The sequence below is a fragment of the Puma concolor genome, chromosome A2, assembly GCF_028749965.1.
Source record: "Puma concolor isolate L17-30 chromosome A2, mPumCon1.1.hap2, whole genome shotgun sequence".
In the NCBI taxonomy this organism is placed as follows: Eukaryota; Metazoa; Chordata; class Mammalia; order Carnivora; family Felidae; genus Puma; species Puma concolor.
This window is the reverse complement of record NC_141668.1, coordinates 146,820,253-146,833,963: the sequence shown is the minus strand read 5'-3', so window position 1 is coordinate 146,833,963 and position 13,711 is coordinate 146,820,253. Positions and strand designations below refer to the sequence as shown.

The 13,711-nt window shown below is 44.0% G+C and overlaps 1 protein-coding gene across 6 annotated transcripts in view; it reads right to left on the bottom strand.

The window, feature by feature from the left end:
* ARHGEF3 (Rho guanine nucleotide exchange factor 3) overlaps window positions 1-13,711 on the bottom strand; it is a 306,144-nt gene that overhangs the window by 63,542 nt on the left and 228,891 nt on the right. Inside the window, exon 1 of one of the 6 annotated variants that reach the window (XM_025916205.2) lies at window positions 6,589-6,841. The exons of the other annotated variants lie outside the window; for them this stretch is intronic. Coding sequence (XP_025771990.1) covers window positions 6,589-6,684 — 96 coding nt within the window. The 5' untranslated portion in view covers window positions 6,685-6,841. Of the gene's footprint in view, window positions 1-6,588; window positions 6,842-13,711 lie in introns of those variants that run through there. 6 annotated transcript variants of the gene reach the window in all.

Genomic DNA, 13,711 nt, shown 5'->3' with positions numbered 1-13,711 from the left:
TTATTCAGTTGCAGAAAGCAATGTTATAATTAAGACGGGATTTTTTCATGATCCACACTGAACAAAGATGGAGTGTACAGGCTCAGAAGGTAATGAGCTCTCTGTCTCTGGAGATGTTTAAGCAGAGACTGAATGGCCCCAGCACTGGGCTCCATGTTCTCAACAGGCCTTTCCCACTCTAAGGTTCTCGAATGCAATGACCCTGGGTCATTTCCTGAAGGCTAGTTTTGTTTGTGTTTCATAAATCCCCGGAAAAAAAAGAGAGCCTGTTTTGCTACTCCTTACCTCTTCATCTTAAGAGCCAGAGGAGGAAAAAAAAAAGTCCAGTGACTTTACCGTTAAGGTTTCTGGTTCTGCTCCAATTAACTGAAGTTTAGTAATAATCGGGGCTGCCTTCTCACAAAAGAATACAATGGCTCAAACACAGAAGGTCTAGACACAAGTGTTTCTAGACTTAAAAAGAACCCTCCTTTCCCAGCCAGATGAAGGTTCAGACGCCTTTCTTGATTAACGTGTGACATAGCCTCTTTTAAGCTAATAAACAGTGTCAATTCATTAAAAATGAAAGGCATTAGAAACCACTGGCCTTCATTCTTGACAGTCCATGAGCCAAGATGAAAATACATGGCAATGCAGTTACAGCAATTTCCTCATTTTGTGTGTGACCTGTACACATTACCAATGCTGACAAATTATGGAAGGCAATTGCATGCATACATCACAAATGAAGTAGCTCTTCTAGATATACGCATGCCATTAATAACAATTACATGTGCACCGGGCTTTGCAAAAATTAGGATATGGTCAGTAATTTATTTTCATTCAGTTGCTATGAAAACAGTGGCAACAGTCCAGGATTTTATAGGCAGTTTCAGAGTGTCTTGAGAAAATGACACAATTTGCAAGTATCCAGATGGCAGTCAGGGCCTTCCAGTTATTTGGTTTAGGTGGAAGGCTGGTGGTTAACGCAGATAAGCAAAATGACTAATTGCAGAACTAACAGTGTCACCTCCACAGAGCTGAGCATGCGGAATTCTGCCAAAGACCAGCTCCTTGGTGTTGAGAAACACAGAACGGAAGTTACCCAAACCCTCCCCAAATGGAGGCTTGCAAATTCCCGCTCCTTTGGGTTGTAGCCATTCTACGAAGTGAGCTGCCAGAAGCACTGAGTGATGGTGGGGTCTTCTATCCAGACACCCAGAAAAAGTAGGCTTTTGACTGTGAGACTATTTGCTCCAGCAAGCAGGTTCATCCTTCATGTGTTATGTGGTGAGGAGACCAGTGATTTAGTCATTTGGACGCAACGTGATGTGGTTGGGAAAGTACAGCTTCGGGGCCAGACTGGAGTGTGAATCTTGGCTCTTCCACTTAGTAGCTTAGCCATCCTGGAAAGGCTACTACCCAGCTCTGGGTCTCAATTTCTTCTCCCAAAAGGGAGCAGTACACCAACCTTATAGGAGTGTTGTGGGGATAAAGAGAAGACCTACAATGAGGCCCTGCTATCTGTAACACAACACTCAGAAAATTAGGATGGTGATCATTAATTACAAATGTTTGAGGAATCTTTTCAAGGTGCAGAAGTCTCAATGATGATGATGCTATTTATTGGACATTTACTATACACGAAGCACTGGGCTAAGTGCTATACATGAATCATCTCATTGACCCTCACTATGGTCCTAGAAGGTGGAATTATCATCAACCCCATTTTAACACTGAGGAAAACAGGGCTTAGGGAGGCAGAGTAGCTTGTCCACGGTGATACCACTAGCAGGTGATGGCATTAGGACTCAGTCTAGAGTTGATACCCTGAACATACTCAAATGTACATGTGTAAAGTGAATATGCTTTTCTCCAATATATCTATTCCTAGTTCATGTATATCCTATCCTGGAAGCCAAGACGCCATCTGAACAAGCCTCAGAATCATGGCTGGATGACCATAACCAGATGCTACCAGCAGGCAACGGCCTTTACCTCTGGTAACTCCATGTTACTCCCCTCCCAGCAAGATCTGAAGTCACATGATTCATGGAGTCTACTTGTTTAGTCACTTGAAGAACTACCAGGATTCTAACTGCAATAACTCCTCAGAACTATTTCCATGCAGTTGGTTATATATACTATCAGTTCAACACTACACGATACAGATTCCAAGAAATGTATACATTACTGGAAACCATTTGACTTCTTTAGCTCTCCAGCTGGCATGCAAGGAGTTGAGCCCCAGGTGCATACAATTTTCAAGTCCACATGTGGACTGACTGGGGCATAAATTATGGCAGGGGCATAGGGTTCACCTCAGTTCCATAAAGCACTCGTGATTATATACTTAAAAGAAAATATTTTAAAGCATTTTACATGTCTGTTAAGTATTCATTCCCCTCCCTCTTTCTTCACAGAGGTAAACACCCTTAGATGCCACAAGGTACACTGTATGAAATGCTGGACTAAATCCATCAGGAAACCTGGCATTGGCTCTCAGTTTAGCTGCCGATTTTCTTCATGGCTTTCTGTAAGTCACCTCCCCTCAGTGTCTTTATTCATAAAGTGAGGGAAAAAATATGTACTTTATGTTAACCCTACAACATGGCTTAGGTCTCAAGTGAGACACTAGATGTGGTACCTAGGAGAGGAATAGAGCTCCGTCATTTCTAGATACACGTCATTCCAAGAGTCACACAAATATACTGGCTGAATCAAAATCAGATCATATACTTTTGAGAGAAAGGCAATGATTACAAATTCTGCTAACTAAATCTGGCCTAATCCTGACCAACATCTGAAATAGTGCATCTTAAAACTCAAAGTGAGCTGTCCATCAAATTTTCAGATACATTCTTAGAAAGAAAATAACAGAAACATCTCTTTGTATTATCATTAAAAATGAGATTGACCCCAAACTCTTAAAACCTTCTCACCAGGCTCCAGCATCCTTAGCCAACATATCCATTCATTTGAGCCACGTTTCTTTATATTTTTAATGTTTCTTTGTTTTTGAGAGAGAGAGAAAGAAACAGAGCACGAGCAGGGGAGGGGCAGAGAGAGGGAGACACAGAGTTTGAAGCAGACTCCAGGCTCCAAGCTGTGTCAGCACAGAACCCGATGCGGGGCTTGAATTCATGAACCACAAGATCATGACCTGAGCTGAAGTTGGACACTTAACTGACTGAGCCACCTAGGTGCCCCAGAGCCTTCTTTCTTTAAAAATTATTTTTTAACGTTTACTCATTTTTGAGAGACAGAGAGAGACAGAGTATGAGCGGGGAAGGGGCAGAGAGAGAGGCAGAATCTGAAGCAGGCTCCAGGCTCTGAGCTGTCAGCACAGAGCCCGATGAGGGGCTCAAACTCACGAACTGCGAGATCATGACCTGAGCCGAAGTCCGACGCTCAACCGACTGAGCCACCCAGGCGCCCCAGAGCCTTCTTTCTTTAAACGCAAACTTCACCATATGGAAATGGTGCCTTTAAACGTACAATCAGTGTAATTCATTAAGAGCTAACCGTTTTCCTTCTTGTGACTTGGTCAGGTGTTCAGAGGACCTAACATGCCTGGAAGGACCAGTCCCTCTTGGCATGGGAATAAGCGCCCAACAAATAAGAAAACAGATAAATTGAATGAAACTACATCAGTGATCAGAAGGAGCAAGCTTAACGATGTTTTCTGGGAAAGTCTAGAGCCATGGACTAAAATGGACTAAGGTCCTTGGATTTCACAGTTAACAATTAGAGCAGGAAGATCTAGCTGGTTATGGGTATTAAAATTAAACACTTGCAACCCAACTCACATATCCGTGCCATAAAGAAATACCAGATTAAGAAGCAGTATTGTATTAATATCATAATCCGTGCATAATACTCTTCATGTTTAAAATAAATATTTTTAAGAAAATATTTAAAGAAAATTAAATTTAAAAATATATCACCTTTTTCCTTTCACTGGAAACCATCGCCAAAATTTTAAAAATTACAAAGCATTTAAATCTCAAGTAGAAATGTTGTTATGATTTGAATTTAAGAGAATGTTTATTGTTGCAGATTTTCAACTCAAGTGTATGGTATCAGATGCACACCACTGCACACCAGGCCCTTCCCCGCAAGGCTTTCCTTGAGTGGCTTTCCCCAGCACGCCTGCTGCAACCTCAGGAGCCATGATAGAAGGCACTTGCCCATGCAGTGCTCCTCCCCACAGCAAATTCCAAAGGAATGGCCATTATATGTCCAAAGGGCACAGGTGCTTTGCTTCCTTTGAAGGTCAAAAAGCACTTTGGATAAGTCAGTTTTTCTCTTTATAACCACCTTATTTTTGGAAAAAAATGATCAATCTTAAAAAAGTACTTTCATAGGAATTAACAGTCAATGCTTAGCTTACAAACATGTGTATAATCATGTTTTTCAACAGGCATACCAGGGTATGCTGTTCTTCAAACACTTACAAATACTGACGACACCTGCTGGCAGAAAATATATTTTAGTTAATTGCTTATGGAGAAGTAAGGCCTACAAGGGTTGACTTATCTTTTGCACGGATAATGAAACCAGAAAACTACCCCCTAAATTCACTTCGGTTTCTTTTTCCAACTTTGCCTATCACCATTATCAGGAAATGAAGCTAGGAGGTGCACGTCACTGGACCCTTCTGCTTCAGGATGTATAGAGCATACATGATATTTCTGATTTAAACTACACACACACACACACACACACACACACACACACACACACACACTCCTCAATGGTGATACCTGAAAAATATTTACCATTTTCAAAATTGTCCCTCTCCCATCCTTACTGCCATACCAGGATATCCCCCCAAAAGGAAAATAAGTCACATTTTAAAATCTGTATCTGGCTACCATGAAGAAAACTAATATTTGACATTTGGTGATACATGTCTTTCCTCACATTTGTGACATACAGATATATTTATATTCTAAGTATATGAAAAGGTCAAGCAGATGAGTTTTACCTAAGCTTTTTGCCAAACTGCTCAGAAAACATAGGACTAAGGGATGGCAAGAAGGGACTGGTTAGGGTCCAGAGCTATTCTCACTATTCTTTCCTTTGATCCATTTCAACTTATTAAACTTGGTTATGATTTGCGTCCTTGAAAAGGAGTTTGAGGGGGCACTAGCTTCACTGCTCTTATATTCATTAAATTATGAAGTTCCTATGGAAAAATCATTGTATCTATTCCAAGCCTGAACAACCTGAACTGTATGCTGGTGCTATCTTGTCAAAACTTACATAAAAATTCAAACACCATTAAGGCCATCACACTTCCACAGCTACTAGGAACAAAAACTCTTTGTGAAAATATACAACTGAGCTGGAGTGTGGGGTGGGGGTGGGGGTGAGAAGTTAGTTGTGCTCAGCTTACAGAAAGCTGATTACAACTGAAGACTGTTTGGAGTCTTGTCAGCTTGGAGCAGCTCTTGTTAGAGGCAATGAATCTTTGATGCTGTCCTCCCAAACATACATAATTCAGTGAGCCAAGTGCACACAGCTAAGTAGACCCAAGGGTGGTGGGTAGGTAGAGAACCCTTAAGAATGCTGCGACAAGGTCGGATGCACATCTGTCTCCAGACTTTCCCCAGTCGTGGTTGGGCACAGTGATGATCTCTCAGATACACACATGAGCAGCAGTGATGAGCTGGGTCCCGTGGGTTCCACTATAGCTCAGCCACAGCAAAGCTGTGGTCTAATGGAAGCAACTATATTCCCTAAGAACCTTAAAGACAAAGAAGGATGCTTTCTCTTCCAGTTGAACCCAGCCTTTTGAGTTCTTTGCCAGAGATATAACACACAGAAGTAAATGGCAAGACTAAATACAAGCCAGGAGGACTCCTTCACATCACCCTTAAGGCACTGGAAAGTTCCCTTTCAGAAAGATAATTGTTTCTAGTGTTCCAAGACAGCTTTCCACTGCCCTCAAGGAGTTTAATTCATTTTCGGGCTCCACGTACAAGACACTCAGACTACTCATTTAGCCCCCAGACTTCCAGCTGAATGACCCCAATGGCCACAGATGACAAGCAGAGGTGCCAGGTCCTGTCTTTGCTGCCAAACAACTGTGAGGTCAAGCCTGACAGGTGAGACGGCCCCCAAAGGCCTTCTCTTGCTTCCCAACCCAGGCAAGAGGAAGCCCAAGCTTGAAAGGTAGCTCTTGACTGACATCTGGGCCTAAGGATACAGTAAGAGAAAGTCCCTCTGTTGGGTCTAGACAGAAGACTGACAGTCTGAGAGCCCTGCAGGATGCGAGAGGCAAGGGTGAGGAGGCAGCTAGCTGCTCCCTGGCCAAGAGGAAGGGGGACAGGGATAGGGGAGGAGGCTCATGATGATCCACAGAGAAGGGGCAAAAAGGAGGCAGAGACAGAGAGTGAGACATGGAGGGAGACAGTGAGTGTGAGAAATGGGGAGAGGGAGGGGGATTCGCAGAAGCAGAGGGAGAGAAAGAAAGAGGAACACACCGAATGAAAGATGCAGGCAGAGAGAGACTGATACAGAGAGGGAGCCGAGGGACTGAGAGATGGAGACAGACAGAGGAACTGACAGATGGACCCAGAGAGGTCCAGGTGGAGACCCTACCTCGGCGTCCTTGACCGGACTGCTGGCTGGGGGTACCTCCAGGCTGCAGTTCGCCCTCTTGACCGTGAGGTAGAAGGGGTAATCCTTGGCCACCATGGTGGCTGCCGGGCCTGCTCTTTGGGATGTCACCGCTGACCCGAGGCGACTACAAAACTCCCAGGCGAAAGGGGGCCCCAGCTCCACGGTGCCCGGCGGCAGTGGTGGCACGGAGACTGACAGCCGGCTTCTTGCCGGGTGGGACCGACTCGGCTCTCCGGCTGAAAGGGGGCGGAGCCTAGTGCGGGCCCACCCACCTGGGGCCGGGCGGGCACCGCCTCGGCCCCGCCCCCGCGCGTCCTTGGAACGCCCAGGTACCGCCCCCGCGGAAACGCCCCAGCTAGGAGAGGGACGATTCTACCGAGGGTCTTTTCCTTCCGCGAGGCGGAGGCCCGAGGCCACCCGTGCAACGACTACCCCTCACTCCGGGAGTGGAAGAGGCGGCGAGTAGAGAGGAGACCCGGTGGAAGGAAAAGCCAGCATTTTAAAAGCCCATATTAAGAGGAGGTAGTATTCCGTCTTGCCTTATTCCCAGCCAGTCTCCACCCCCCACAGTTGTGTGGTTTTTTTTTTTTTTTAATGAACATCTGAACGTCACTGGAGTGTATAGTCTATAAACAGTAATATGTGCCCACTTTAAGTTATGTAGTTAGTTGAGTGTTGACAAATGTAAACACTCACGTAACCACTTCCACAATCAGGAAATGTATTTCCACCACTTCCAGAGACTTCCCTTGGGCGCCTTCCTCTGTACCCATTTTTAAATACGAAGAGGCTGATTAGCGGCTGTCAGCCACTCACAAGGGCAGTCTGACAGGGTCTGTTCAAGATGAAGCTCTGCAGCAGGACCTGGTTGGCTATACCATGCCTTACTGGAGAACTACATTGTAAATGTTCAATAGGCAATTCTAAGATCATTTGCTGCAGCCCAGTCTGGAACAGTAAAAAGCAAACAAGCAAAACCCCCAAACTGGAACCACTGTAATATCTATCAACAGGGAATGCTTGAATAAATTCTCCTCCCTATAAAACCCCACTCAACAGCAGTCAAAAACAAGATGGGTCCAGGGTTGTGGCATGGAGAGATCTCCAGTGTATGTATCACATTCAGTTAAAGAACAATTGCAGAGTAAGCCCAATATTAATACCATTTGTGTTGAAAACACATCTACATAATACCATGTATTTTCTATAGCAAAATGTAGGTAAATACTATTGAAAACCATCCAGAAGGATGCACAGCAAACTTACAAGTCCCCTTGGGGCTAGGGGAGGCAATCCATGCCAGGTATACACCTGGAATTAAAGGCTGTAAAAGAGACTTTAAATTTATAGCTAATGTTCTTAAATTTTTTACAAGAAAAATATATTTATGTGTTACTTGGGAAATTAATTTTTCAATATTAAAATGATCACTGTCTCAAAAGTTATTTTGTAGACTGCACTGTTGAAATCCCACCCCCTGGCCCCCATCAAAGTCATGACCACTGCAGGTGGTGGTCTAGGGAGCTGATGTCTTTTGTTTTGACTTCTTAGGTGTACAGGAGGTAATGGGAATGGAAATATCTAGACCTTGTTACAGTGTTCTCTGCTTCCAGCTAAGGCCAGAATCCCGTTTCTACTTTCCAGGCAGGAAACCTCATGATACATAGATCTTTCATCCCAGGTACCAAACCCACACACCCTGGCACTAAATTCACCTACTTTCCTGTCCAGCTAGTGTGGACAAACTGCCTTCAGAAAAGAGAGAGTCTGGCCAGTTTTGCTAGCCCCGTTGTTGCCACATGTGTAAAGGAGACTCCTGAATTAGTGGGTTCCAGCTGAGATTGGAGAAAACACCTGGATTTTTTTTTTCCCTCAAATATACATACTCAAGCAGTGGGAAGGAGGTGATCGAAGACGAGGTTTGCAGTGAGAAAGATGCCCATGGACCACTGAGTGTTTCTACCTGTATTCCCGAACACAACTTCATTTCTTAACCCGGGCTGTGCTGATTGGGGAGCTTATGTAAGTGCTCCCTGTGAGCCTGACCAAGCTTGGTGGGGGCGTGAAGGGAATGTCATCTCCAAAGGCACCCAACTAACACAGCCCCTGATTAATTCTGCAGCCAAAGGAGGGCCAGGAGAGGCAGTGACATGCCTCACTCAGGGCTACCCTGGCTGCTGAGGATATGAGCTGAAGCACATGCAGCTGCTCCTCATTCCCGTCTTCTTCCTGCTCCTCTGGCCCCTCAGGCCCACCATCTCAACAGGATGATCTGGCCAGCAACAGCCCCTTTGAGGACGAGCTTTGACAAGTTCGCTGGGCCTTATCCTCTAGTTGGGAAGTGCACCTCCAGCACTTGGTGAGAAAGAGTGACCTTAGCAAACTTCGACTGGTCCATTCACTGCGGGATCCTCAGGGCTGGACAGGGAGTCTGGCATACCCTAAGCCCAGTGTAGCAGTACATAAACCCCATGGAAAAGTGGGTACTTTAACCTCAAGTTTAAGTACAACTATCATAGAGCAAAGAATAGTCATACTGGTTGATAGGAAGGCTGCTATATCCACTCTCTCTCATGACATTTTTTTTGCCCCTCCTCAAAAGATTTGGAACAATAAAAATCAATTAATATACATGGCCACAGAACATATGTGTAGCAAACTTCTGTGTTTTCTGCCAGATATGTTAGGCAGAGAGAGAGAGATAGAGATAGAAAGAGATTGCTAATGGCCAGTAATCATTTACATAGTGCTGAAAAAAAAAAAAAGCATAAGCCCCCAAATGAGAGTGAAAGGAAAGATGGGGACCTGGAGTTCCCTTGGCTTGTCAGATGCTTCTAAGCTTCTCAAAGCATGAATGTCTCACCACCATAAATAGGGCTCTGGTGTTTAAAGACATATATTTTTGGTACAATAAGGTCTGTAAACTGAAGCTGGCAATTTGGGGTATACACAAGCCATGTATGTATGTGGTCCTTGAGACATTTAAAATTTTTTCAAGGGTATTTTTGACTCCATGCAACGTCCACCTTGTGCCCTGACTTCAGAACCTCCCTCGTGTGTGGTGTACTGCTCCAACATTAGCAGCTTTGGGGTTTGGGTATTCTGCCTAGGATTCCAAACAGAGGTGTCTGTGACCAAAGACTTTGTCAGAAAGCAGGCTGCTCTACAGGATGGTTCCTAAGCACACTCCTGAGGCTGGTGTCAGAACTGAGGGAAGCCAGGCCAACTCTGCAGTGCTGCCCAGCTGAGTGGGCCCCAGGAGCCCGGCATTCCCTATCCTGCCTGTGTGTGTGTGTGTGTGTGTGTGTTTATGGGCTTAGGAACAACACTGCCCTAACAGTCAGCTTCACTCAAAGCAGTGGCACAAAGTGCTTTTCAGAACTCGCCTTTAGCACAACCCGTTATAATCCTATAAAACGCTTCACAGCCGGGCAGTGTTTCTTGCTAGCCAGAAGCCTGGAGACTGGAATAAAGAAGCCTGTTCTTCGTTTCCAGGAACAGTGCCAAGAGTGGGGCCTGCATTCTCGCCTGGGCCGAGTGGGGCTTGTTTGTGCTGCCGGTGGAGTGGTGGGCCTCCACACACAAGCCCACCACTGGTTATTAGCTCCTTTCAGAAGAGCAGACAGCCAGGCATGGCTGGGAGACCATCAATCAACTCCTCAAATCTCACTGCTGTGGCAGTGAGCACAACAGGCCAGCTTGAGGCTAAAACTTCAGAAGTTAGTGGTTGTGGAGACCTTCTCAGCCAATGGGACGATGCCTTGTCCTGTTACCATTACACTTAACATCAGAGTTAGTGGGTTCTTTTTCTCCTTAAAGTCTCATTCATTCATTCATTCATTCATTCATTCATTCATTCATCAAATGTGAAAGAGTGTTCATTACAGAGCAGGTGCTCAATCAGCTACATTTCTCCCCTTTCTTCTCTTCCTATTCCTGAACCTCTGTGCCAGGGAGGTGTGTAATACACATCTGCTCAAGCAGTATGGTTCACTTTAAAACATGGCCTTTCAACTATAACCTCTGCAGCAAGGTGTGCATCTGCAGAAGGAGCTCAGGTGATAGCAGCCAATCCTCTACAGCCCAGCCTTCGAACACACGCACCTCCATCTGCTCCTTGGCATCTGGAACTATCTCTCCCACCCCTGCTGATCTCACACAGTCGTGTAGGTACATGTTGGATACACATGTGTACCAACACCTCCCCCTTCCCCCTTCCATTTGGGCAACATTCCCAGCTAATGACTGAGCTCCCTCTCCTCTCTGACGCTTCAGTCTTGATGAGAGAGGGGAGTCAAAAGCCTGAAAAAGTTCTGGCAGTGAATTCTGAGAGATCAGGACTGTGGTTTCCTGCCAGACGGGTAAAAATGGCACCAACAAAACACTGATAATATCCAAAATCATATCAGTATTATTACTCTCTGCCTGCCTGGGGTTGTGTCCACTGGCTCCAGGCTAGATTTATGAAAATATATCCCTGGATATTCTAAAGCTGGAAGACTTCATTCTTGCATTCACTTAAAGATCTCATTTTGTGAAACAAGTTTGAAAAACCGGTTAAGTGATACAATCTTTTTCTTTCTCCCAAGATAGAGCTAATCCTGTGGATTACCAGCTATAATGCAAAAATAATCAAGACTTTATGTTTTTTTAAAACATACCACAGACAGGTACATTTCTCACCTCTAGTTCATTACAGCAGTGATTCTCACCTGGGGGCAATTTTGTCTCCCCGGTGACATTTGGCAATGTCTGAATACATTTTTTATTGTCATTGGGGTGGGGGTGGGGTCCTAGTGGCATCTAGTGGATAGAGACTCAGGATGCTGGCAGACATCCTATAATGCACAGGACAGCCCCTACAACAAAGAATTTACAGGTTCAAAATGTCAATAATGCTGCTGTTGAGAAAACTTGCATTAAAGAGAGAGTGTAACTGAAATATAGCATCAGGATAATCTGTTGGTTTTGACCTTAAGGATATTCTTGCTTCAGACCTCGACCACAAATGTCAGTTTGGGCATGGTGGAGCAAAGAAAAAATGCTTCAGTGCCAAGTTGCCTCAGAATATTGACATGCCTAGAATCTTTCCCTGTTGCCCAAACCTGACACTTAACAAAATCACGTATTTCATAAAACACAAAAGGACAAGAAAACAAAAGATAGGGGAATAAAGGGTGGGGGACAGAAAACTGTCTTAAACTGCTACTGATATGAAAATGCACTTCAAACGATAAGTGAAAATGAAAGTTTCAATGAATGATAATACTTGAAGAAGAAATCAGAGAGGAGGAAGAAATGTTTCAAAGTTTGGTCTTTCCCAGGAAAACCTTCACCACCATATTTAATTGTTTTTGGGGGCAGAAACTCAAACTCAGTGATGAAACAAAAATCCCAAGGGATTCAATTTACTGTCTTTTTGTTATATGGTATTTCTGACCACACAGCATGTACGATTGGAAACCTGTCTTCACTCATTTGTAGTAAGAATCCTGACTTTGTCCAATTTGAGCTGATTACTATCAGCAGGCTTGTTTTGCTTATAGAATTTAAGCCAGTCTTTAGAACACTTTCTGTATGCTACTATAGGGTCTTTGAACTTTATGGGTAGTCTGAATTTGTTTGAGAGTATTTCATATCTTTTGACCAAGAATTCAATAAATTTGTTACACTCCAAAAATATTTATTCCCCTCAGACTATAGCTAATGTTATGTGTTATACAGGTTTTCTACACTAACCACTGCATGGAGAAATTGTTGTCTAAAATATGTAAATTCTAGTTTTGGATAGTAGAACTGTTTTCCATCAACTACAAACTCAGAAATCAAAGTACCATATTTCACCAAACCTAAGATGCCAAAGACTGTAATATGTGCTATTATTTTATGTATTACCAAGAAAGAAAAATGTTGCCAATTAAATTATAACATGTGATCAATTATAAGATATATCCTAATTCTAAAAAAATTAAAATGTGGGAGAAATGTGTAAAATGTGTATATCAATGATAGCAGTATTCATATCATCTGGCCAGGATTTGAAAAATTATACATTTATGGAAATGTGACTTCTGGGAATTCAGGGACAGTAATGCCAGACACCACCTGTAGTGAAATAAAGTGAGAAGCTTATCAAATCCATACCTGGGCCCCACTTTGGGTCTACTGAATTGGAATCTTCATCAATGGACTCTAGAAATTTGAATTTTTGATAAACCCTCTCAAAGTGCATCGAACAGCACAGTGGTGTGAGTTAGAATCATCAGCCGGCTCCCAAATGAGCCTGCCCACCTCCCCCATTCCAGGAATATTCTGAACCACAGATTCTCAGGCCGGAGGTGCCCAAGGGTAGTTAGCCCAATGGTTATAGCATCAAAATCCTGAGTGGGCATGGAGAGCTGCTTATTTGCTCATCCAGCTATTCAACGTTGGATAGCCTGCATCCGTATGGGTGCATCAGGGATACAATGAAAAATAAACAAGTTCACACTCCGAGTAAACTACCAACTAAGCCACCCACCAGGAGACATGTTCTGGCTCTTAGAACTTGATTTACAATCTGGTATCCAGAGTTTCAATTAAAAACATGCTTATCTTCATGGCCAGGGGACATGACTGCATTTAAGCTTTTAAAAAATTAGCTGTAGCAGTAGAGAATGGGAGGAGGGCAGTTGGCTTGAGATGTTTACTTGAAAAAGACCTGGGGCAGGACAGAGGGGGGTACAGGGAGGAGAGTAGTGTGTGTAGAAGACCTTAATTAGAGAATGAGTTCAATGAGCAGAAGCAGACCTGGGGACTCCTGGCAAGCTTGTTTGTGTCTCACTCATGTGGTACAAGCAGAAGTCGTCTGGTGCGTGTTAGAGAGCAGCCCATTAGCTAACATGTTCCTTATGCCGTGGGCGTCTGACAACACTATAGATGGGACAGAGGGTGCAGGTTCACTGGGTTCTTTGGTTAAGTGGGAGGTGAGTTCTGCTATGTTTGAATTTTTCCATATGACATTCAAAACCAAGTTCAGCAATTCAAGTCTCACATGCCCACTATTCTGACTGACTGCCTTCTTGGCAACAGAAGGCTGAACAAAAGTACAGGCTTCTAGTTC